The sequence below is a fragment of the Melozone crissalis genome, unplaced genomic scaffold (genome assembly GCF_028551555.1).
Source record: "Melozone crissalis strain CALT ecotype California unplaced genomic scaffold, PUWL_Pcris_2 ptg000008l_1, whole genome shotgun sequence".
Lineage (NCBI taxonomy): Eukaryota > Metazoa > Chordata > Aves > Passeriformes > Passerellidae > Melozone > Melozone crissalis.
Genome location: NW_026535786.1, coordinates 11,628,064 through 11,655,178, shown reverse-complemented (window position 1 = coordinate 11,655,178; position 27,115 = coordinate 11,628,064). Strand labels below are relative to the sequence as shown.

The following is a 27,115-nucleotide window of genomic DNA, read 5'->3' as shown; positions in this document are numbered from 1 at the left end:
GTGCTAGAGAAGCAAAGACAGGGCAGTTGCAGACAGGACCACCAGCACCCAGTGAGGATAAGCTGACTTGCAAGTCTCAAAGGTGGAAACAGCTGCCAAGGACAGTGACAGAGAGAAGGGGTGCAACAAACAGGCCAGGTAAGGCAAGATAGATAGGAATTCAGACCTGGAATTTCCTAGGAATGCAAATACCTGCAACAGGACAAAAACCAAGTGTAAGTGTACCAAGTGTAAGGTGCAAACAGGGTTGTTATGCCTCAGGGAAAGCAGCACAAGAGGGAGAAAAGGGCAGGGCAGACAGCAGCACGCAGCTGTAGCAGTTCAGAAGGTTCACATTTTACTAAGCCAGGAAGTGGTAAAAACACACAAAACTGGAAGATCTTCCCATATGTATCCTTAAAGCCCAGCAAGATCAAGCTTTACCTTGGCTGAACTTTTAAACATTTTCTGTGCTGCTGTTCATATTAGATTGGGAAAGAGATTTCTCAATACTGGCCATAACACAAGGACCAGGGAAGGGAGCGAAGACAAATGAGTGAAGATGGTCTGTGTTTTCACGCTCTTTCACAAACCAAGAGAAAACAAAGTTAGTGGTCTCCTGGTACACAGCACAGACCAACGGCTCCAGTGGCAACGAAAAACAATAAATAAAGGGGCAGTGCTGGACAGGAGATCAAAAAGGGACATATGCATTGTACAGATCTTTTGCTTTACAATTTCAGTTCAAGGATTTGCCTTAAGACATATATGGCAGCCTCTGCTTTTCATTCTGCTTTAATAGTGATGTCCTGATGAACACAGAATAGTTCTGCTATAGTTTAGGAGTAACACGGACCAATTTTACTCCGAGGATATTGATTGCATTCATCTAGTGGCTTAATAGAGAGGCTGAAAAAACAAACAGTAAGAAAATAGGATGGCTTAAAACAATGTCTCTTTGCAAACATCTGAGAGCTATTATGAAACAAAGGTCTATATGCTACACACATTACAAGTTAAAGAAGTTCCTCTCTTGCAAGAGGCCAGCTGGTTGGAGCAGTGTCTTGGGAAGCTGAGCAGAATACTGGTTCTGGCTCCAGGAGAAACAGAAATACAGAGTCTGACAGATGAGAGAGGAGTTGTTTGAGACCAAGAACCAAAGAAGGTGGTATCTAGCCCTGTGACTATTTCATAAAAAAAAGTATAACCTAGTGTAGTTTTGATTTTCTTCACTTCCAGAACTATCAAAGCTCTTGGAAAAGGAAAACGGCTCAGGCGCTACGGGACATCTGCAAATACTTCAAAAACATTTCCAGCACGGTTACACAATACAAGAAGTGCACTTCTATGGTCAGCGACACACTGAGTCTTTATTTTGGAAAACCTGTGCAAGGAGGGTTTCTGTGCCAAACTTCACGGTGTGCCACCCATTGTTTTACATTCCAGCTTCACAGTTCAGGATCACCAGGTGAGTCACAATGTAAGTGGATGATACAAAATCACTAGAAGCTATTTTTAGATAAAGACACTTTTATCACTTTTCAGCATTTTTAACGGCATTCTGCATGCTCAGCAGAACCAGCTGTGTACTTCTCTGCAGCCTGCATTCATAATTAGATTAGCCAAGCCATTTTATAAGGATGGAGTTCAGGCATCCACCCTAGAATTCAGGCATCCTGTGTCCTGGAAAAGTTTAGTGGAGACAGACCAAAGCTCTTATTCAACAGCAAGATGGAGAAAGGCCAATGAGAAGTGCCAAAAGAAGACTAAGACATGTAAGTGCAAGCCTAGTCCCAGTTGCTAGCACTGGCAAACCTCTAAGAATATTGTGTTAGTACTCATTTGTGTAAAAGATACCAAATTATTTGTGAACTTCTTTGCTCTCAAATGTCCACCAAAAAACCCCATATACACCAAATCAACCCCATTTTTACCCCTCCTCCTATCAACAATATTTAAATTTCAAATTTCCAGCTGTAAAGCTAGAAAGAGTAACAAGAACTTGCTAAGACTACCAAATCTGATAGCCCCACTACGCAAGGCAATACAGGTTCATGTCCCCATATCCAGCCAGTAGCAAGGCCATGCACATGTTTCAAATGCACACACACACTTATACAGAATATCATGGAATCACAGAAATGTTGAGGTTGAAAATGACCCTGAAGATGATTGAGTCCAACCATTAACCTGCTACTGCCAAGTCCACCACTAAACCATGTTCCTAAGTGCCACATCTACATAACTTTTAATTACCTCCAGGGATGGTGACTCAGCCACTTTCCTGGGCAGCCTGTTCCCATGCTGGACAACCCTTTCAGTGAAGAAATTTTTCCTAAAATTCAACCAATGTAAACCCCCCACAGGCACAACTTAACATAGATATAGACAGTAGGCTTGATCCTGTACTACTCATTGGCTGCTCAGGAAGAAAGCTCATCAGAGTGAAATCTGTACTGTTTGCACACATACACAACATGAATCCTTCCAATTGCTGGCCTCAGATGCTTGGTCAGTCCAGTACCAATGCCCTGGTCTCCAGTGTTGCTGACACAGGTGATACTCACGAGGCCTGCAAAATCCCTCCTGTGGTTTGTGCTGCGATCCCAGGCCCTGGCTCTACTTGCTGGCACTTAGCCTAAATCCACAGGGAAAAGGAAGCACCTCACCCAAATAGAATAAGAATATAAGATGAACTGCAGTGATTAGACACAGGGCGTGGCCAGGGAATTGAGTGGAGTGACATGTAGTGGAGAAGAATAGAACAGAACAGAACAGAATAGAATAGAATAGAATATTTCAGTCAGAAGGGACTTTTGGCAATCACCTAAGCCAACTGCCTTTCCTCATCAGGGGTGACCAAAAGTTAAAGTATGTTATTAAGCTCATGATCCAAATGCCCTTTAAATACTGAGAGATTTGGGACATCAACCCCCTCTATAGGAAGCCTGTTCCAGTGTCTGACCACCCTCTTGGGGAAGAAATGCTTCCTGATGTCAAGTCTAATGTTCCCCTAAAGCAGCTTTGAAACATTCCTCCTTGTACTATCACAGGATGCCAGGGAGAAGGGATCAGCACTTCCCTCTCCAGTTCCCCTCCTCAGGGAGCTGCAGAGCAAGGCAGTCACCCCTCAGCCTCTCTTTTTCTCCACGTTGGACAAACCCAGAGCCTTCAGCCACTCCTCCCAGGACACACCCTCCAGCCCCTTCTCCAGCTTTGTTTCCCCCCTCTGCACACATTCAGAGACTCTCCCACCCCTCTGGAGTCGTTGTGCCCAGAGCAGCTCCCAGCACTGTGGGTGAGGCCGCAGCAGTGCTGAGCACAGCGGGTGATGGATGATCCCCCCTGTGCCCGGCTGTGCTCTGGGTTTGATGCCCCCAGGACACGGTTCCTGCCCTCTGGGCTATGCCCTGCTGCCTCTCACTGAGCTGCTGCTGCCCCCAGCACCCCCAGGGCCCTCCCTGCCAGACACTCCTGTCACAGTTTGTACTTGTGCCTGCACTTACTCCATCCCAGGTGCAGGATCTGGCACTTGTTAAATTTCATGCCAGGCATGATTGCAAATGAACTGATCAGCCTCTCATGTTGACTCATCTTGACAGGTTTTACACCCACACCATTGGCTGACCCCTCTCCTGTGACAGTCCGGGGAGAAGTCAGGTCAGGGTGTTCCCTTTGCAGTACTTTGGGTTGGCTGGGTTCTCTCACCTTCTGCACCTTTATGTTTATGACCCTTTTATCACATAACTTCACAGTATCCTCTGAAATTTGGCATGAATAAATCCAAGGCTGCACTGTGCATAACTACTGCCCTTATTTCTCCCACAGAATCAATAAAGGGAAACAGGGGTAGGGTATACAGGTTATTATGAACACCTTGCAACTTAATAAAAACAACCTAAGTCTTTTGTTAAACACAGACTTTAAAATTTAGAACTTGCTTGTAAAAATTCATATCCCGTCCTACACTGAAATTATGGTGTGTGTGTATATATACACACATATATTATATATAAATGAATAACGTTAGATATGAATGAAAGTATTTTGCTGTCTGCTGCCGGCAGGGACACTAAAGAAATAAATGTACAACCCCAGAGTTATTTTTTCCAGTGATTTGTTCCTTATGAGATATATTTCGGAACTATGTACTCTTCAGTGAGGCACTGCCTTATCAACACACTTTTTCCTATGCTTTTAGAAGGACTTGCTACAAAGTTTCAAAGACCAAGTCAAATGAAGTATTTTCAATTCCTCCCTTACTGTTGGGTTTTTTTGTTTGGTGATGGGGGTTGCACTTCATATTATCACAAAATGGTTTGGGTTGGAAGGGACATTAAAGACCATCTAGCTTCTCCCCCATGTCATGGGCAGGGACACCTTGCACTAGACCAGGTTGCTCAGAGGCCCATCCAACCTGGCCTTGAACAATTCCAGGGATGGGGCATCCATGGCTTCTCTGGGCAACCTGCTCCAGTGCCTCATCATCCTCACAGTAAAGAATATCTAATCCAAACCCACCCCCCTGTAGCACCTTGGAAAAGAAAGAGAGAGGGGGAACTGATCTCCTACATATTAAGAACAACATGAAAGAGAATTGGATTTGCCCTGCAAGAGAAAAGGCCTAAGGCAAAGAAGAACCACTCTGAAGATCAGCAACAAACACTATGAACTGCAGAGCAGAGCAACTGGGGGAGACTTAGCACAGGGAGGTACATTCAAGAGCAAGAAACACTGGGACTGAGTGAAGTAGATTGTGGGTGGAGGATGAGCATTTCTCAACATAATCAGGGTAGACTGGAGAAAACTCTAGAATCTTATTTTAAGATAGCACTCTGTACCAGCTTTCAAGCAAAGAGGACCCACACACCAAGCCTGTGGAGAACAAGGTGTCTCTGTGCTGTCCTGTACATAGCTATTTATTCAACATCTTATGTCTGCAGTCTTTTTCTAGTTTGCAATGTTTTGGCAACTTTAGGCCATTGTAAATCCAAAGTCCTGAGTTCCTCTGGTCTCCTCATTCTCTGCAGCATCCTATCCTTCCCAGGTGTTGGTATTCATATTTATTCAATGAGACTCTTCAAGAAACTGAGCTGACCACAAACTATCCCTGTGAAAAAAAAGCACCAGGGCAGCTCCAGAAGGTACTAGCACATAGAGGAAAGCATGCTCAGGGAAAAAGGGCTGGATCACAGCAATCCCAATTTGAGGTCAGTTTCAAAAACTGTGGAACCACAACCTAAACATGTCCATTCTGGAATATGCATCTTCTGGATATTTTTGTGCAGCACAGCACTACCTATTAAGTCTCCCATTTCATGGGTAGGAGAGATGTCAAGTAAATTGCCAGAGCTCTCACAGGAAACTTTGGCAGGAGCCAGAAGCTGAATTTAGGTTTGTCATGATTCAAGGAAAGCCTTATCCAACGACTGGACCTTGTCACTTGAAGCTGTCCCTGCAGCAAAAAGCTGGAATGTTAAGAGACAAAGGAAGTGCTATTTTAAAAATTGGAATAAGATACCCATATGAGATAAGTGACTTTCCTAAAGTCACTGACAGAACCAAAGGCAAAAATTAATTCAGAACTACAGAAATTTGTGTTTACAAGGTAGTCCTTGCCTAATATATAGACTCCTGAAATTAAGAGCAATCTTTTAACCAAAAAAAATTAACCCTTTAAGTTTCTTTTATTTTTTTTTATGAGAAAGAAAATAATAGTTCAACAGTCAACTGATGATTATTAGAACATATTCAGAGCAATATTTCAGTTTTGCTGCTCAGGCCTTGAGAAGACATCTTTTGGCAAAATCAGAAGCAGAACTTGCTGAAAAATTTCCTATTAAGGGCACAGAGGAGAATAAAGTGACTCTAAGTGCTTGTGCATTAAGTCACTCTCATAAGGTATCTGGGGTTTTTCTATATCTGTATATCTTTTCTAACAAGAAAAAGATGAGTTCTGTTATTTAGTTTAAATAATAAAAAAAATAATACAGTGAACTTAACTCACAGCCAACAGACTCTGTGAACTTCTACCTCTTAGAACTCTAACAGCTTTTCCATTCTCCCCGTCACCTTTCTGAGCTTCTAATGATTCCCGTGCTGCTCCATCTATGGTAGTGGAGACAGTGCTTCACCAGAGGCCTTAGATGCTAAAGGGTATAAGGAAGCAGGTTATGCAAAAAGTATCTATTTCCAGCACAGGAATGCTGCCTGTAACTATCCCATGACAGGGAGCTCAGCTCAAATAGAAAGTGTAAGCCCAAGCATATCAAAGCACCAGGAGCACTGCATCCTGAGATAGCAGTGGGAAACCGGGGCAGTGGGGGCGGGGAGGAAGGGGACAGAATGAACAAGCACTTTAGTCTAAAAGAGGAAAGGAAACACTAAGTCAGGTCCTGAAATTTTATAAGGGAATCGTGAAGGCACCTCACAGCCTTACACTGAAAGACACAGCATATAAAATATCAGAAAAAAAGGTCACAGAGAAAACTAATTAAAAAAATAGCTAGAGTGAATGTCCATTAATTCTTCAAGATAGAAGAGCAAATAGCACTAAAGCTCCTGGTTTAGCCTCAGATTTTTAAGAGATCTCAGAGCAGAACAGCCTTCCTTTCAGCATGCAAAGGCAATCAGCACTCTACAGCTCTTCCACAAAGAGAACTTCTCTCAATACAAATTGACAGGAATTAGAGATTTTGAGGTGATCACATTTTTAAAAACCTATTCCTATATGTAGCCCTCCTGCAAAACTAAAATGAAGCAAACCAAAACTTGCATAGTCAAGTGCAAAAGTGTTTTGAAGGTCACATCCTTGAATGAGTTATGCACATTCAGGCTGTACATCCTCATAGGAACAATGATCTATCTTCAGCCCAGTTCTCCCACTCTACAGAAAACAGAATTGCAGCTTTCCATTTCCATGTGCAGAAAATGGGAATCATGCTGCCCATGCAAGGACCTGTTGTTCTCATTGTTTTATATGATCTTTCACATTTGAAGCCTAGAGAGCTCAGCTCTGATCCGAGCAGGATGTTAGAACACTAATTAATAACTTTCACTTTCTTCATATACTCTTGCTCATGTGTGTTTGCAAGAACACCATGAAAACACCCCCATGAAAAATGGGAAATATTTAAGGAAACAGTTAGAGGTTGCTTCCTTTATGGAAGGACCTAATCATGTAACACTTGAGGATACAGGTCCTGCAAGGGAGAAGGAACAATACTCCGAATGTCAAACCAGTCAACTCCTGTCTCCTTGAAATCCAACATGATCCTTGCATTTACCACAGAGGTTTTTTGCAATGCCTAGCAAAATTCTTCACATAGTCATGTTCCTACTAATCACATTCCTTGGATTTTAGTTGTTTTTCTTCAGACCAAGGTTGCTCTGCAGGCAGAATGGCCATGCACTTAAAATTACAGTGGGACCTGCACCATGAACACAGGCTATTATTTAACACAAAGTGTCCTGAAAAAACATAGAGTCTAAAACTGGGCAGCCAGAAATGAAAAGCTTTCTGAACTTCACTGTGTCCAGTTCCCATGCATTATAATTGAGAAACTGCGACCCTTCACTTTCCTGTAACCAGGTGGTCTGAAAAATTAAGTAGTAAAATTCTATTAAGCACTCCAGTATTATCACAGTAATGTCATTGCAGGCTGCCTTCAGAGCAGTGTTTGAACAGAATGTATTAATTACAATTGAACAATGAGGAAAAAGCAAAATAGGTGCTCCTTGGCTGTACAGTGTAGCACACTACACTTGAGGACAATGGGATGGCATGTTAGGAAACTGGAAAAGTGGCTTCACACCAAATACACATAAGGCAATCCCACCAATGGGATTAAAGTACATGACAAACCAGTCATGTACCCTAATCCCATCGTTCCCTTAACTTTCAAGGAATCAGACTCACAGCTAAGCAAAGCCCAACCACTCATTTAGTACACCCATCCCTCCAAAAGCAGTATCAACATATACAGACATCTGCTCAGCAGGAAGCTGTATCCCAGTTCCAGCTCTGCCAGATGCTTCATGCCACAGCCACAGCTGGGAAACAGAAGAGATGGCCTGCAACTGCTTCCCAAGAGACCAGCAGAGGCAAAAAGAGAAAAGTAACTCTCACAGTTCTGTGGGAAACATTTCATGTCTGCCAGACCTCACAATAATTGCAGAAATACCTACTCACTGTGCAGGGCTGTGCTCTCTCTCTAAAAGGAGTTTGCACAATACATGTGTGGAGGCTCCATGGCTGGAGGCTCTGCACCTTTCTCAGGCAGCCTGTGCCAAGGCTGTCTAATCCCTGGTGTCACAGCAGCCATGGCAAGCTCCCTTTGCTTTTAGCTTCTTGTCAGTGCTAAAATGTGGCAGCCTCAGCATTACTCTTTCTTTCCTACTTAGTATGTAAACCCAGTATAGTTTATTCTTACTACTGTATTTGCTTTGAACACCTTGTTATGTGAAAATAAAATTGTAGTGTTTGTACAAAGTCTATTTGTAATCCATTACAGTCCTCTCTGAAACACACAGAGTTATTTTTGGGCCACATAAGTCCAAAGCAATTCAGTCTCCTGGGTCTCTTTTTGCATCAGCACCTCTGCTGATACTGCAAATAGGTACCAGGCAGCAAAACTGCATTTCTCCTCCACAGAGAGTCTCTACTCTCTAAGTCCTGGTTGGGAGCTCATTTCTCACCGCCCACCAAAAAGTTATCAGTTGGCAACAGCTTTCAGACCTTACCACCTGGGCTGGGTGCAAACAATGATATGGACATGGAGAAATTGTTATAGATTATTACGTCCATGTCATCTGTCCTCCTGGAGTTTTTCCCTTGAATACTGTGGAAGTATGGGTTTAAGGCGAAGGTCAAAAGGCAAGCTGAACAGCTCTACAACTTGAAGGGTCTAAGAGCAATTCAGAGCACTGTCTGTAAGGTTCTGTGTGCGCAGTCTTCCCTTGGGCAGGGATGACTCAAAGAGGCTCTTTCAACCACCATTAATTTAGCATTGCTCATAATCAGCATTACTTCCACATCTATTTTATCACAGCAGTCTCCTACTTCAGGACACGGCCAACAAGATCACATGGGATACAGCTGAAGCAAGCTTTAAACACAACAATCTTACCACAAAATATATTAAAATAGAAAGTTAGTGTATCCCGTAGGACCTCATCTAAATGCTCACCAGACTGCTTGCATGAGCAAGGGGTGGGGAGAGACTGAGATATTCCTTGATGGAGAGACCACCCATTCACTATTCCCTTTCACAGCTGCTCTCGTGCAGAGGTTCCTTAGGTTTATTTCACGATGACAAAGTTTTGGGTTTACTTCAATTTTTTTTTTTACAGAAGACAGATGGATGATATTGGTGTTTTGAGCTACAGCTTCTTACAAAATGATGTAATAAAAATCTCCCCAACCATCATTTATATCATGTAACAATGAAAACTAAGTTCCACATACAGAAACTGCTCCAACTGAAAAAAAAAACCCCACATTGACTCCAAGGATGGGATATCACGGCAATTGTAACTGAGATGGATCAAAGCTGCTTGTCTTTTATGGTCTTCATTCGCAAAGGACCGATCATAACCAGATTACTGGGATTGTAGTACAGCTCAGCGTAGAAGGACATTAATTTTCTTTGCCTGGAAAAGGCTCTTAGCATTTTTCATGTAATTACACCAAAGAGCAAGTCAACTCTAGGGCTAAAAGGGAGAAAACATGAGGAGAGAAACAGGAATAAACCTTCAGTGGGACTTGAACTTGGGAAAACAATCCCAGCATGTTCAGAATGAGTAACACCACTTTCACCTCCTCTGATGAAAGTTCACACTGCTCAGCTCTATGAAAGCATTTGAAACAGAAGGGAGGAAGGGAATCACAGCAGGATTGAGAGGGAATGTGTATTGCCTCTGATGAATGGCACAATGCCCAGGCAGCTGCTGCACAAATGCCAAAAGTAGGACCTTTGTTGCTTCAGCTGGATCCCTCTTGAAGTTTTGAATTACAGGCAGATACCTCATGTTATGGGATTCTGCTGCAGCACAGCAATGCAGAGACTGCTTGCTACACGTGTCTTTTCCATTCTGAAACTGAAACCCTAATGGGAAACCAGCCTCTCCAAAAGACTCATAGAGCAGCTAAAAAGTATATTTCAGCACTTTTACACCAGACCTTGCAGGAATTAACATTATCCTGAATCTTTGTTCATCTTTCAAATGCAAAAGCTGAATGCAGACAGCCACATTTTAAAATCAAAACCTGAAAAAAGCAAAAGTGTGCACAGTAATGAAAGGCAAATGAATTCTTTAAAATTCTGTGAACAACTTGGCAGGTGGTTGCTGCATTTTAAATAACAGCCATGTAATTTTCCACATAGTAGGTAAAAAAATGAATCATAGAATCACAGAATATCGCAAGATGGGAGGGATCCATAAGGATCAGCAAGTCCAACACACTGCTCCTCACAGGACTGCATAAAACTAGACCCTATGACTAAGAGCTTTGGGCAGATGCTCCTTAATTCTGACAGGTCTGAGGCTGTGACCATTTCCCTGGGGAGCCTGTTCCTGTGACTGACCACCTTCTCAGTGAAGAACATGGTCCTAACATCAAAGGTGAACTTCCCCTGATGTAGCTTAATTTAATCTAATTTCATTTCATTGCACCGCATTTCATTTTATAGTGTCCTGTCACTGATGACCAGAAACACAACCAGGATTGTCCCATCCCAGGTGGACAATGTGGCACTTTCCCTTGCTAAATTTCATATGGTCGCTGACTGTCCAGGTCTCCAGATGTCTCTGTAGGCTTCTCTGCCCTTGAACGTGCCCACAGGTCCTTCTTGCCCGCAAACTTTCTCAAGGTACATTTGATTCCAGTGTCCAGATAATTTATGAAGACATTAAAGAGCACGGGCCCTAAAACTGAGTCATGGGGAACTGTACTGGTGACTGCCTGCCAGGCTGATGTTGCCCCATTTACTATACCCCCTTGAGCCCCACCCGACAGCCCTTTGCTCACTCCATGTCCTGCAAACTTGTCTAGACGTGTGATGAACAGTTTATGCAGAAAGACACTGTGAGAGACAGAACCTAAAGCTTTGATAAAACTACAAAAAAAAAGCTTCCTTTGGTCAACTAGGTGAGTGACCTTGTCATAAAAGGAAGTTAAGTTGGTTAAGCAGGACTTTCCCCATGTGAACCCATGCTGGTTAGGAACAATGACTGCCTTTTTTCTCAATGCTTTAAGAAAATCAGACAACCAGATATATCTGCAAGTTCAAGGTATATTTTCACCTCAAATGAAATTACTAAAAATTCCAAGGTACGACAACTTCTAAGATCTAAAAACTGACATGCTATTAAAATATTTTTAATTAGATAGACATATTCAAGTATTCCAGGCTTGCTGTTAAATAAAGTGTAGAATAGAACTGGGTGATATCACCTTTGACAGCAGCAGGATTTTCTGAGAAGCTACTGTTCTCACTGCAGCTTAAACAACTAGTTCAGTTTCATCACCACCTGCGCTAGTTTTGGCTGGGGTACAGTTAATTTTCTTCACAGTAGCTGGTGTGGGGCTGGTATGGGATTTGTGCTGGAAACAGGGCTGATAACACAGAGTTTTTTGTTTGGTGTTTTTTTTTTTTTTTTTTTGATTGCTAAGCAGTGCTTGCACAGCATTAAAGCTCCCTCTGCTCCTCATCCCATTCCACCAGAAAGGAGGCTCTGGGAGCACAAGAAGTTGGGGGGGTCACAGCCAGGAGAGCTGACCCCAACTGACCCAAGGAATCTCCCAGACCATATGGTGTCCTGCTTAGCATGAAGAGCTTGGGGAAGAAGAAAGAAGAGGGGAACATTCAGAGTGATGGCATTTGTCTTCCCAGGTCACTGTTACCTGCGATGGGGCCTCCCTATCCTGGGAATGGCTGAAGACCTGCCTGCCCATGGGAGTGCTGAGTGATTCCTTGTTTTGCTTTGCTTGAGTGCTCACATTTTGCTTTCCCTATTAAAGTGTCTCTAACTCAACCCATGATTTTCTGTCTTTTACACTTCCCATTCGCTTCACCATCCCACGGGGAGGAAGCTGCTGCGTGGGACTTAGTTGATGGTTGGGGCTAAACCCCAACACAACCTCACATGAAGTTGTAGACTAACAAAAAATAAAACAAGAAAAAAAAAAAGAAAAAAAAGAAAAACTAGCTTGGTTTCTTCCTAACTATAAATACCCCAAACCTTGAAACACAGTGATAAGTTCCATTTTTATACTTCAACATAGCAACTAACAAATAAACTTCAATATATAATAGATTCTTTGCCTAATGTTAATTTTAAATGCAAAGCATGTTTTTAGAAACATTATTCTTTAAGCCTCCAGCACAATTAATGTAGCCTTATATAACCATATAACAAATTTTTACAGTTTTAACTCATTTCCAGATTTCAAACCACGTCTGATTTTACATAATCCTAAATTAAATATTACACCAGCTAATAAGTAGTTTTTGAGGTTTTAACATAATGCAAAACACATGGAAATTGAAATTCTTAATCAGTGGACCATTCATTATAAGATGACAAGCAGTAAAACCATTTTCCTATTTCCCACTCTCCCATCCAAAACTAACACCAAAGCTAACACCAAATCTATTTTTCCTCAGAGAATAACAACTAAATTAATGATGGGGGGAAAAAGATTAATCCGGATAAGTTCCACGTTATTTAACTTATCATAAAATTGGGAATTTAAAACCACGCTACAAAAAAAAAAAGAGGCATTTTTCTCAACAGGTTTTAGACTTCTAGATATGCTTAATATAGCGGAATGATAAAGTTTGCTTTTCAGTGTATTCTGAAAATCAGCAATTCTACTGTGGACTTGTGGTTCTTCCATCCTTAAAAATTCTCAATGAATTCAGAAAGTGCTTGAATTACATTTTTAAAAAAATCTATGGATCTTCAAGTAATAATTTATTTCAAAATTAATCTGAAAGCTGTGCTGTCCACTGCTCTCCCATTACTGAAAACATATTTTGATGCTTAGCCAGATCTGAGTTTTTTATTGTTATAAGTGGTAAAAACATGGATGTAATCTTCCAAGCTTTCTTTAAGCAGCACAAATGAGAGAAAAAAAAGTGAAGCTGCTCATTCTTCCTTCTTTAGAGATCACTCTACTACAGGTCACTCTCTTACAACTGCCAAGCTTTTTGCAGATCTTTCCCTTGTTTTATCAGAGTTGCAATTAAATTGATCTTAGAAAAATCCAGCACAGTTCCACAAAAGCCTGTAAGTCCACACACCTCACTTATATTACCTAAAGACTATGTATTTCATGGTAGGTATCGGTGACCAGCACTTTTCTGGAAGGCTGGGAAAACAGAGCATCAGTGTATCAGTTTATATCAACACCCCTCTGTTCTGGTAGATAAATACTTTAGGTTTACTTAAAAAAAATTAAAAGAAGAAAATACAGAGTGCTTAGAATTGGAAATACGATAAATAAAACCAGAGGATTGATGTGAAGCAAAAAAAAATTGTTAAGATACACCTATCACAACTTACTACAAAGGTGACCTCAAATATTAAATGTCTGAGCTCTTATCAAAAATTTTTAGCACAACTGGGATATGGATTGTCAGTGTCATGCTGACCTGGAAAGATCAGCTAGCAAATAGCATCAGCTATTTATCTATAATTCCTCTCCCACTGCACTTTTACCGATTTCCCATTTCACTGTTGATGGTGATTGAGATGCAGTTGAAGGGGCAACTGTTTGCGACTTGTCAACACTGAATCTGCGCTCAGGGTCCTTATGTAAGGAAGTTATACAGGGGGTCAAGAAATGGTACAACAAAACATCTGTACTATCCATCCTTCCCTACTCTTCCTCTTCTCCAGCTCCATTGCTTCCACGTGGGACACCAAACCCAGCCTCATATCAAAGTGCCACACAGCTGTAGGCTACTAATAGGTAACTAATGAGGATTAGGACCTAACGAGCCACAGCACTGCACAGGGAAGAACTGCTGAGTGATGGCTGCTACTTCTCAGTTTGTCCCATTTGGGCTTGACATGGGCCACCTCTCAGCATCATTTCTTTGTCCTGTAACTGCCTGTGCAAGCTCTTTGGTTCAGTTACCTCTTCAGCCTGTTCTTAACAGCAGATGTAACTTGGTGGGGAATTTTTTATCTTTTTTTTTTTAAGTCTTTTCCATAGTTTACTCCTATTTTTCATCTGGACTGTCACACAAGGAAAGCCAAGTACTCTTCTGGAAAAGCCAACCTGTTTGTAAGGGTGAGGACAAGAGAAGTGACTGTTTCTGTGCTAACAGCCCGTCAAGTTCTTTCCCTCCCTGCAGGCCTCACAAACCCCATGCCTCAGTGGACAGACAAGCTCTCCTACATCAACCAGAAGAGAGTCTGGATTCCTACAGCACAAACGATGCCCACACACACACAGGAACCTGGTTTCCAAATAGGACATGGTCAAGCAGACAGCCTTGGGTTCAGCCTGATGCCGTAGGCGCTCACACCCAAGTGCCAACCATCAGGTGGTACCACTGTGGTACTACGTGTACACACAAGACCTAGTAATTTTCTACTTCTGAGTATCTTTGTGCCAGAAATAATGATATCCCCACCCCCACTCATAGACAATGATTATAAATAATTATAGCAGGTTTAGCAGTGAGTCAGTTCAGATCCAACTGCTGTCCATGCTCTTAGACAGTCAATATGAAAGGTTAACAGCAACAGAGGTCTCACCAAATTTTAACATTTGTTTGATTTTAACAGACTGTTTGATCATGTAAGGACACTTTAAAATAAAGGATGTAAAACCAATACAATTCCTCCACAGAGAGCTACTCCCAGTTGCAGTGTTATGATCTATGACTTGACAGCACTTCATCATCTTGTACAAGGTTTTTCTTTTCTTTTCTAACACAGTTGCATAGTTTTATCTTTAACAATAGACTTAAGTAAAATTAAGTCATTCATTTTCTTAAATGGTGCTGCATCGTCAGCACCCTATAATTATTTTAGTGTATGAATGCAATAGTTGAGAATAAAAGTCTTAAATTTATGCAATCTTACAGCACCTTTGGCATAAATCATATGGTCTCAGACATTTTGCATGACAATTTGGCCTGTACAAAGCCTGCCAGCTCTTGAAAATGCCTTGTACTATAGACTACTCAGGAGAAGATTTGCTACATTTAATATACTCCTATCAGCCAGCACAATGCCTTTAAATTCAATATAAATTATCAGAATAATAAAATAAGTTCCAATTAAGTCCAAACTGCCAGCCAACCAGAGCAAAAAGATCCTACCTTAAAACAGTTCGTGCTTGTAGTTCTTATTACTGTGTCATTCTTGCACATAATTGCCTACCAGCTACAGGAGAGTGCACAATTACAACACATTCCCCCCCAGACAGAGCTGACTAACCTTCAGGCTTGTCTACTGAGAGCAGAAAACCCAAAGAGCCTGCAATTCCCGAGGTGGTGTTTGCAAGGAGACCATGGCTTTCCATGCTTGGGGCTTCTATCAGCTACAGGTGCCCCACACTTCCAACGCAGAAAGTTCCACTTGTAAGAGCTGAGGAATGGGGAAAAGCTTTCATCCAGCTCAGGCACCCAGCTGTGGGCAAAGAGGAAACTCCTCACATGCTCCGAGCATGGATAATGCACAGCTTCCTACACACAGATAATGCACAGCTTCCCACACACAGATAATGCACAGCTTCCTACACACAGATAATGCACAGCTTCCTACACTCCTGCTCCAACCACACTCCTGACACAAGCCACAACCCTGCCACACTGCAGCTAAAACCTGGAGCATCAGAACACACTCAAACCAAGGCATTGTTTAACCCTGTTTAAGTCATTTTGTCCTCACCCCAGCACAGTGCTGTGGAAGGTCCTCACCAGTTTGCTGACTCCCACAACAGTCCTTAGAAGGATTGAGAAGTCACACAAAAGACAGCAGGTATTCAAAATAATGACCCTCAAGAACGTGAACTACCTAGCACTTCTCAGATGGTCTATCAAGTTCTTGAAACTGGGTAACAAATAGATGATTTGGGGCTTTTTGAGAGAAAGTGTCAAAAGAACGCTTCAGAAAAACATAGCAACCTCACCTCCCAAGTGCAACAAGGATTGGCAGTGGTCCAAACAGAGGATACTGACTAACTTTAGAAATTCGACTGCTTTAAAGTTCTGAAATTCACACTTAGGGTTGATTTGTAAAACTGTCAACTATCCACAATCTCATTACAAAATCTTTTAATGTAAAAAAGGGAAATATATTCAAGTCTTTACTTTGCGACTGCTAAAGCTCAAAAATGTTGCCCTAAACATAGCTCTATTGATAGAGTTCATTAGTGCAACTATGCTGAATCCAAAGAAACTACAAAGAGTGGTTTGGGGGATGAGAGAAAAGACTAGAAATGAGACTAAATAAATTTGTGCAATTGTCTTGAAGGGGAAGAAAACTTTAAATTCAATTTCAAGGTTACAACCAGCTTTTATACTCAGCAACAGCTCTGCAATTTTTTTCCTAGTTAAACTGCACTCCTTGTTCTTGATACAATAAATGTAATTTTTGATACTGACTTTTGAGATTGAAAACTTTAGAACAGAGGAGGAAAGGGAAGGCTTTTGGGTGAGATTCAATCACTAAACCTTAATAGAACCAATGACTCATACAAGAAACAGAGGAAGAAACTAGTGTTACAATAATCCTACTTTGAGATTGAAACCGAGAAATAAAAATCTCCCTTAATACATGCAAGGATAAAGTGATACTATGTACCTTTAAAACAAGGTAGGAAAAGCACATTTCACCATATGCTTCTTTACCCAAATGGCACTGATCCATCATCATACTCTCAGTTGGTTATTCCTGGAGATATACTAACACTCAAAATAAAGAAGGCACTAAAGTTCCTGAGAGTGACAGGAAACCCAGCAGAGTAAGAAATTTTAGACAGAGTTATTTACAGATATTTTCCTGTGAGAAAAGAATGGTAAGAATGTAGCTTGAGCATTAACAAATCCACTAAAACATCAGTCTGCCTGGTGGAGTCAGCAGATTTGGAGGGGGATTCAGTGGGGCTGGAAATTCAAACTTTAGCTTGTAATCAGAAAAATCCTACTTTAGAAATTTGAACCAGCAGCTAGAAACATGTAATATAATATAGAGCTCTCCTAAAATGGTACCCAGCTAGAGGGACCTTAGACTATGTGAAGCCTGTGACTATTTAGTTAAAAAAAAAAAAAAAAAAGTCAATGATACTGAAGCTCTTTATTATTCTGCAGGGACCTATTTGTAAGTGAGTGACATGGACAAAATCTGCTAATCTTCACTTCCTTCCTTTGCTTTCCTTGGGAAAGGTGCTGCAGATTGTGTGTGCAATTCCTCCATTAGGGCGCTGACAGAGCAGAAGTTCATCTGAAATAAATTTCCAACTGAAATAATCTATTCTATTCTAAAGATACTCTCATGGAAAATAAATTGGATCAACTGAATTTTAAAGCATCACTCAAAATGCTTATTCAAATTGTTTATGAAGAAATTACACACCATACTTAGGTAACAGTTTAAATGAAATCAGTTATTAGTTCCTAATGTCTTACTCTCAAGCAGGAAGGCACTTGCAGTGTGGGGTTCTACAGGAGATCCAGCCCATTGTCCTGCAAATACTCAAGAAGATCCCTATCTTTGTGGTTTTTCTTAATGTGATTCAAGCATTTTCTGAATTCATTGAGAACGTTTAAGGATGGAAGAAGAGAAGCTCAGTACAACACAGGAAACCCAGAACTAATAGCTTCCCGGTTGCTTTGGAGCAGCAGAGAAATGAAAGACCTGTTTCATTATTATTATTCTTCCAAAGCACTTCCACATGCCTCAGGAACATCTCTGCGTAGCCCTGATTTTCTGGAGTACCAGCAGTTTTTCAGAGAACACTGATAAACACAGCACACCATACAGCCACTGCTGTGTGGTTCAGCCAAGGAGCAGCTCACATGTAAGTCAGTTTAGGCTTCTGGGAGAAAAAAAATATTTATTAAACAAGCAAATAAATAATGAAGATGAAGGAAGAGATTTGGGGATTATAAGGGAATATTTATTTGGCAGGAGAAAGCAAAGAGGACTTGATGAGACTTGTAAGAGATAAGTCTATTAAAAACACTGTTCGCAGAATGAACCAATTAAGTCCACATCCCCAAAGCAAGTTGGCAATCAGTTTCCAACACCTGTTTTCAGACCAGGGCTTGCAGAGTTTAAACACGTTGTTTAAAGTGATCTCCCCAGAACTTCTAGGTCAATAAACACAAGGTAGAAATGCACTTTCAGGACTGCTTACTGTGAGCATTAGCCATAGCAGATGCGAGTTTCAACCAGCAGCATTCAGCAGCAGGTGGAGGAGAGCTGGGCATTCTGTCCTGCATGGAGCATATCAAAGCCACGCGGCCAACAAGTCGCAGACTGCTGAAGAGAGCAGGTCCCTCCTGACTAGTAAAAGTAAGAAACAGAAAGGTCCATCCAAGATAGTCATGAATCTGTATTTATTTACCAAAAAAAATCACATTTCCTTTAACTCAAAATGCGCTGAGCATTACTTAAGTACTGGGACATAACACCTGCAGCCCCTCAGGGCTTCTGAAGTTTCATAAGGATTTCCAGCCGGGATCTCCTTGACTTACAAGATCTAAAGAATGCATCAAAAGTAGTCATTTGAAGCATTTGTTTCAGAGTTTTTATTAGCAGGCACTCTTTAGCATAGGACATCCTTCCTGAATAATTAAAACATAGAAAGGTCACACACAGTCCCCATCAGCAGAGAAATCCAAGAGCCCCAAGGTGGAGGAAAACTTTTTTGAGCTTTACACCATGGAGTTAAACTGCATCCAGCAAACACTCTTTCTCCCTAGGCCACTTGGCAAGATCCTGCTTTCACCCTGAGCTACCAAAGTAAATGAGAATTTTGTGAAGCTGTATTTGCCACTGCCACTCTTTCTCTTGACAAATTTGCAGATGATACAAAACCAAGAAGATTGGCTGATATACCAGATGATTATGCCACCATTCACAGGGACCTGAACAGGCTGGAGATATGGGCTCACAGGAACCTCATGAAAAGTGACAAAAGGAAATGCAAAGTCTTGCACGTGAAGAGGAATAACCCCACGCACCAGGATATGCTGGGGGCAGACAAACTAGGAGGTGTCCTAAGCCCATGCAATATACAGAGAACTGACTCTGCAAAAGGAGTTGCATCCACTAACTCTTTACAAAGGATTTAATGAAACAAGCAGGACAGAAAAATACCAAAAATATCTAGAATTGTCAAAGTGTTGTGCAAATGCCCTTGACATTTTTTGAGAGGGAAGAATAGGAGATGACAAGTCCAGTCAGAAGTACTTTGTTTTAAACTGTCTTAGACTGCACAAAATAAGGTTGTATTTGCACAACAGAATTCACAATATGCATCCAATGTAGAAATGAGGCAATACACAATGGCATGATGCTTTCAGTGCTGTTGTGCAAACAGAAGCTTTGCATCAGTGAGCACAGATGTCCCTCCCATGACTTCATCCTATACATCCAAGGTCACATGGTTTATTTTGGCACATAGATACACACATGAGGACTACATGTGCAGGAACAAACCAGTTTGGACTTGAAGGCCTGTTCTGCTCCCTGGAATAAATTTCTCCTCCCAGTGGTCCAGTAAATTGAATCTGCAGGCATTGTAGCCTGAGGAGAGTTAAAATCTCTATTAAAGATAACCAGAGGGTAGCAAAGAAAACTGTAATTAACATCTATTTTAGGCCATTTTGTGGGAGCAAAATAGAACTATGCTATGAGTCACTTAGAACTCCATGCTGACCCCCAAATCCAAATTAAGATGTCCTGCCATGCTCTGCAGGAGTCCATCAGAGACTCTAATCATGGAGAACTGTAATGAAAGAGCAAGGGCACTACCAGATTTTTTTTGCAAAGCCAAAGTAAATGCAAAATGGGTATCAGGCTGAAATTAAGACAGTGAGCAGAAAAAAATTCACAAAAGCCATTGATTCAAAATGCACATAAACCTAAAAATCAGCTGAAATTCCCCCGCCCCCCAAAAGATATACAGATAAAGTATATTAGAATGAGCAGTGGTTTCATACCTGAAATAGTTTTTTAGGATAAGCCATCTAATATATGATACAACTGTGACAGTCAGTGAGTGACGTGGCACTAAAACTGCCAAAAGGAATAAATACTCCAGCATCCAGTGTTAAATCAAATGCTGATAAGGTTAACTACAGTGCAACAGCAGCTGAAAAGCAAAGCATGAGAACAAAAAGGCTTAACCACTTTCTGCCAGCAAGTCTGCAAACCTCATCCTTCAATATTTATGCATCTTATGTGTGCCTCTTAGCGAGGAACTGACCCTTGCTGCAATCAAAGGTGTAAGTGCTGCTCTGGCTGCAGATTATCTAACAATAATACACATGCAAAGCACACAAATGACATTCCCCTTAGCACAGAAGGGGCTGTGCTGCTAATGGGAAACGTGGTATTTGGAGACAATGATGAAATTCTAACAGCTGCAGCAGACTGAAGGGTGGAGGGGGGGAAAGAAAAAAGAAAGCAAGCAGATAGAGATGGGGGAAACTGAAGGACTGGAGTCAAACTAACAGCTGGGTAAAAACAGCCTAAGAGAGAGGTATTTTTGGAGTTCCCACATCCTTTTCATCCCTCTTATATTTTACCAGTTACAGCAAAAAAAGTAGTAGCTCATAAATAAACTAATCAGAATTGTTATCATCAACTCTGTGAGGTCATCATTCATCACATCACGGATCTTCCTTATATAAGCACACAAAAATGCTGATGATAAGCACTACAGAAAGCACCTTAACAGAAAAATAAATGCAAAGATGACCAGAAAGCCAATCATCCACCACTGTCATAACCTACACAAAGAGATTTTGCAGCCAACTAACAGTTTAAAATTCTTGAATAAGAATCATTAAAAGAAGATAAATGAGGGGGGGGAAAAATCCACTCTGTGTAGGAATGATTGGTATCCAAAGGTCGTTGAGCCTACTTATGCACCTTTCTGTAGAAGGTGATGATTTTGGAGTGGGATTACAGGTTTTAAAGTCCATGTATGTGTGGTGTCAGCAACTGCAGTGGGTGTGCAATTGCTAGGAACTATAAAGACAGCAGCTACTTGCTTGCTGAACAGGTAGCTACGCTAGGTGGCTTGGCAGACAGGCATGCATGTGCCTCTGGGAGTCAGGCTACTAGTGGAATTGGATTCTGGAGATGGCAGGGTGGCCCTGGCCACCCTTTGGAGAGACTCAAATCTGGAAGTCACCTGAAGACCTGCTAATGGATGAGTCCAAGGCTAACAACTGGAAGATTCACAATGCAGGGGATGCAGGAGTGGGGGGTTTCCATGCTTGTCTGCGAGTGATGGGGTCTCCACCAGAAACAGGAGGGGGGCTGCAGCCCTGGGCATTTGTACATTCAGGTCATTGAGAAATCCCAGGCAAATGGCAATTTTCTCTTTTTCTGCCTCAGGAAAATGAAAACAAAAAACCAGCTTTCACCTTGACAAGGAGACAATTTAAATGCTCATGTCACCTAAAAATTCCAGCATGCTCCTACTATGTCAGTTTGACAACCTATTTAAGTACGAACAGAGGAAACCATCATCTACTGATGGGAGGGTAGAAATGGGTAGAAGATGGAGGAGTTAACTCGAGGAGTTAACTCCATGGCTACTTCCATACAATCAAGTATTCAGTACTAGGTAGCATCAGTGAAATGACCTTTATTCCTTAGATGCACCAGTACACATACTCAGTGTTGGCAACTTCAGTTTGGCTGTACATTCTGAAATTGCAGGGTTGTGGGGGTTTTTAATTCTAGTTTGTACTGGTAAACTTAAGAGGGGTGGGAAGGGAGTGGAGATTCTGATTCTGGCTATGGAAAATAAGCTTGAAAGAGTGAGCTTTAATGGGAAATAAAACAAAGGGAAAATAGCTTTAAAATCAAAAAGGGTGAGTGGCAGAGAGAAAGGACAAAGCTTTACCCTTTATCCCCCTATTTCCTATCTCTCTTTCCCTCATTTCCTACAAACATCAATCTTTCTTCCACCATACTGCTGGTGCATCTAAATTTCTAGCACAGAGGAACAAATAATCTAAGTAAACAACATATTTATATTTTTAAAAAATCCTCTGAAGGCATTCTTCACATGGCTCAAAAGCAAAAAAGAGACTGGCTTGGGTTTTTTCCTCTATCCCTTATTTTCACATACACTTTTTACGTAAGCTGTGGAGCGGACAAAGAGCGAGCAAAAAAAGCAAGCTCAGAGGAGGCCATCCTTAAACACATTACTGGTAATTATTTTGTGATTTTACGTTTACTTTCTATTGAATTGATTCTTCTCATGCATGCAGATAGGCTAAGAAGAACAGGCTGCAACTAGAGTAGCAGCAGCCACATTTGTTCTTTGTTCTGAAGGGAGCAGGATTAGAATAATGCATGCATGTTATTCACCGCCACTCTTTTTTTTTTTGTTACCTTTAATTACATTTTCAGACTATGCTGCCCTGTCCTATATATATATACTTATGCTACATGAACAGACACAACAACTCTTTGTGTTGCCCTACATCTTGGGCACTTGCAGGCTCCTGATCAAACAATGAGCTGGCGGGAAAGGGAGCTGATCTTAACTCACGGAAGAAAGAGTTCAGTGAGACATGAAGATGCACAGTAGGATTTTTTCCCCCATCTAAGGTTATGAAAACAAGGCTCCAAAGGAGCCACTGTCTCCCACAACACAGTTTTCTTCAGTGCTTGCTCGTGTTTTTGTGGAGCAATTTTTGTTTTCATCTTATTAATGCAAATTGTACTCCAAAATGCTTTATGTCATTAGTTAGGAGGAGACAAAAGCAGGAGGCACAGGCGGAGGATACCTCTCAGCTGAGCCTGGAAATGAGAAGGAAACTTGCTGGAATGAACAGACACAGATTTCAGCAAGGCAGAGGCAGCAGCTGTTGCACTGACAGTAATTAGATTGAGGACCTGAGGAAGGGAAAGGATAGAGCCATGAAGGAACACGATGCCAAGGGACACACTCATTTCTGAATCAGCAGGTTGTTACACATTTTAAAGGTGGGAGAAATAGAGTAATTCCCACAAGAATGACTGCATCTTACTTGTAGAAACAAAAACTTGTTCAAAAGCTTTTAAACAAGTAGTGGTGATAATGTATTATGTGAAACAAAAGCACAAAAAGTTGATGTCACTATATTTTACTCCTTTTTTCATGCCAACACCCTTTTTTTGCATACAGGCTACACAAAGTTATAATAAAAAAATACAATCCCTAGTAGCTGACTGGATGAGAGGAACTTCATTTTGTCAAGCTACGTCTCACAAGCAGCATCCCATCTAGCAGATGGAAATACTAAAGCAGTGGCTGACATAACTACTGTACCATTATCACCAAGCAGTTCCAAGAACTAGGAGCAGACTTCCCCATCCCTGAATATAACCTTTTCTATTAACTGCTGCCTTACACCGCCAGCACCTCATGGTAAAATTCTCTTTGAAGACTGCTGACTATTGCTCTCCCTCTTTCTTCATTCCCAGTTCCTGAATTTTCCTGCTGTAACAGACACTTCTCAAGACACCCAAGCAAGACTCAGTTGACCACCATCTGGAAGGCAATCAGAAGCTCCCTCTAGCAAATGAATATGAATCAGAATATGAATCCCACTCCTGTTCTGCAGCGGGATAGGAATGCACAGCTGTTACTACATCTCATTTCAGAGAGGCATCAGAAACTTGACATTCATGACCACCCCAAGCACATTCTGAAACTCTGCCCTGCTCAGGTCCTCACTGGCAAGCAGCCAGGCCTTAGTGGTTGGGACCACTGTGCATGAAATGTATCAGATGGCATATTTCCTTTTGTCATTTCTGGGAACTGGATTAAGCATGAGGACTGCTGCGACACTTCATCTTGCTCCCGCTGCCCTCCTACCTCAAATGGAGATGGAGCATTAGTCTGTAGTCTTACAGAGATGTAGCCAACAGACAGAACACAACCCAGCCTGCACTTGTAGCTCTCTGACACTGAGTTATGGAATATGTGATGACATTCCACAGCAGGCATATAAATGTAGTGCAGCATGTTCACTATAAAGAAACACCCCTAAACTATAATTCCTTGCTGCCTCATCATTCAAATCAAGGAGGTGTTTAGCATTTACCTGTTAGTAAAAGTCTTGTGAGAAGCTGCAACAAGCCAGGTAATTAAAAACAAGACTACAAAAAACTCCAGGAAGACAAGAGTAGCAGGGTGAATAGCAAATAAGTTTTTAATTAGAAGTTACACCTTCAAATGAAGGTTTGTGGTTTCACAGGTCAAGTCCAAAATCATAGCATGTTGGCTGCAGAAAATTTTTGGCTTCTCTACTGCATCAGGGACTTCAGAGATACCTACATCAGGTCACCCAGGGCTACTAATGCTTTGTGATCCCATATCTAGGCAGGGAATGGTAATAAACACCTTTCTTTATGACACACTTCAGCTCTACACACCAGTAAAACTTCTATTCTTGCAGCATCTATGAATTAAAGCTCAGGTAGTCTACAGGAAAAAGTGAGAAAACAAAGAAGAAAATGGGGTGTGAAGAGGAAATAAAGGTTTAGGTGTTTTTTTCATTCTTAGTTGTTTGACCACCACATTTGCACTGGCCTTTTGGTTTTTATTTGCAATAATGTTTTGGCAGTTCCCTGCTCAGCTGTAGTGAGCAAGAAGCTGATGTAGCATCTTTGTTGTGGACAAACATTGGGAAGCTTTGAGCTGATGAAAACAGTAATGCCCATATACCCTGCATGTTGGAGAAAAAGCCACACACTATGGAAATGATCCCTTTGGCCAGAGGCAGGATTTACATAAGGAAGAGAAACACTACAGTTTCAATCAAAAGCTCAACAGCTTCCCCAGTTGAATGCTGGAGACTCTTCTAATTAAAGACTTTTTCCATTTCTGCAGCTACCCCTTAAGTTATTTCATCTCAAATGAGCCTGAGTTCAGTTCTGGTTACAATACAAAAGAAAATTCATTTATGATATGCATCTTGAAGACCTTAGTGTCAACAATTTAATTTTTTTTTTTGCTTTTTTTTAATGATTAAAGTCTCACAAGGGTGTAAGGATATCTCCTGAAGCTCTGCATTTTGACAGGACTGGAATGCTGGACTGTAGCTGACACACATCAGAGCAACTGACTGCACTGAGCCACATCACATATTCTGAAGCTGCAGTCTCTATTACTGCCTCAAGGATCTCCACTTAGAGCTGTATTCTGCAGCACAGATCCAGTCTCACACGTACCGACAGTTTCCAAGCCACAGCCTTTGCCTGCAATGCCCTTCAACAATGCTTACAGAAAGAAATCCAAGAAGCTAAAAGCAAGGCTGGAGCTCTAATGAGCACTAGTGACTGCATGGGCAGAGCACACTGACCACAAAGCACTACTTAGGCAAGTACTGCCATCAGTAGGCCAGTGAAGATTTGGGATCATTTGTCTACACCTCGGTTTTGCCTATGTAGACATGCTGTCTGCCTCAATCCCACACTTAAATTGGCACAGATTGGAAATTCATGCTGTATCATCACATCAGCAAAATTCAGCTTGGCACTGTATATCTTTCCATTTCAAGAACTGATTTAAACTACAGCTCCAACAGCAAACTTACTGATATACCTCTACAAATAAAAAGGCTTACAGTATAATAAATAAGCTGCAATACTGAGCTTCTGTATGGCTATTACTGCATATCCACAGTGCACTTACAACATTATGCTTTTTTTCCCCCCAACTCTTACAGTTCCAATTTGTTTTCCACAATACTGAATCGCTCCTATTCCCGAGCTTGCTTTTTGCAAAGCAGTTCCTGAAATGTAATTCACTTGGTTGACACAGTTACACTGAAGTAGCTTAGTGACATTCAACAAATTACTTGTTTGACAGTCTGCACAAGCCTCCTGTTTTTCATGTTTACCTGTGGAAATATCAAGTTGTTCTACCACAAAGAAATTTTTTTTTTTATAATCTCATCTCTCCTGAGAAGATCCAACTTTGAATTTTCTCCCAGACTGCCTTACAGAGTTGAACCATCAGCATCCCCCATCTTCTTTTGTCATCTGCATAACTTTGAGTGTTACCTATCTGCTTTAAAGTTACTTTATCTACCCTGTGAACTTTAAAAACATGAACTTTGAACATTCAAGAAAGCAAATGGTAAAGAATGCCAAGACTGCAATGCAATTGTGAAGAAAATCCAAGGAAAGTACTGTTAGTGACATGTAACATCCATAACAAGATCTGAGCCATCCACAAAATATCTTACACTCAGCCTCTCCTTTTCTCTACCTAGACATGGCAGTATTAAGAAGCTTAGTTAATGGCTTTCAATTTGATACTAAAAGAGCTGATGTTCAGTCAGTGCAGAGCCACTCTAAATAAAACCACTTGCAAAACAAACCAGCACTCAGCATGACAGCTTGCCCTTAGCAGGGCCAGTGGGCTTCAAAATCAAACCTTTCCAGCAGAAGGGAGGACTTTACATGTCCCTGTTAAATGGGTTAAACATGTCTCCAGGCATTCTGCTTTTCCAATGTGTCTGATGGAATTTAGAAGCATCAGCTGCAGCTCACTGGTCCACCTTCAAATCCACCTGGTTGTTCATGGGGTAACTTTATTTGTTTTATATTAATAGCACTAATTGTTTTTTCCTGAGGTCTCTTCTTCCCACAAACTGGTTCTGGTTCTTGTGCTTGCTCTCAAAACCAACTGAGCTTGTATTCTGTGACTCAGAGGTGCTTCTATCTGTTGAGCACTTCCTTCACTCTTCTGTTACACCTAAAAGCCTGCAAGCTTTCACAGCCTTCCTATCTTAGACAAGCTACTACAGCCCTAACTATTGACAAATAAACCCTTTCCTTGCATACTGCACTATGGTGCAATTAGAAAGGATCCTGATAGATCAACAGGTAGGAAATAAAAGGACACAAATCAATTTATGGGCTTGCT

The 27,115-nt window shown here is 41.3% G+C and overlaps 1 protein-coding gene across 2 annotated transcripts in view; it reads right to left on the bottom strand.

Annotated features, from left to right (window-relative positions):
• Positions 1 to 27,115, bottom strand: part of TSPAN9 (tetraspanin 9) — a 168,639-nt gene that overhangs the window by 108,779 nt on the left and 32,745 nt on the right. Inside the window, exon 2 of one of the 2 annotated variants that reach the window (XM_054269944.1) lies at positions 18,362 to 18,510. The exons of the other annotated variant lie outside the window; for it this stretch is intronic. Coding sequence (XP_054125919.1) covers positions 18,362 to 18,446 — 85 coding nt within the window. The 5' untranslated portion in view covers positions 18,447 to 18,510. The remainder of the gene's footprint in view (positions 1 to 18,361; positions 18,511 to 27,115) is intronic. 2 annotated transcript variants of the gene reach the window in all.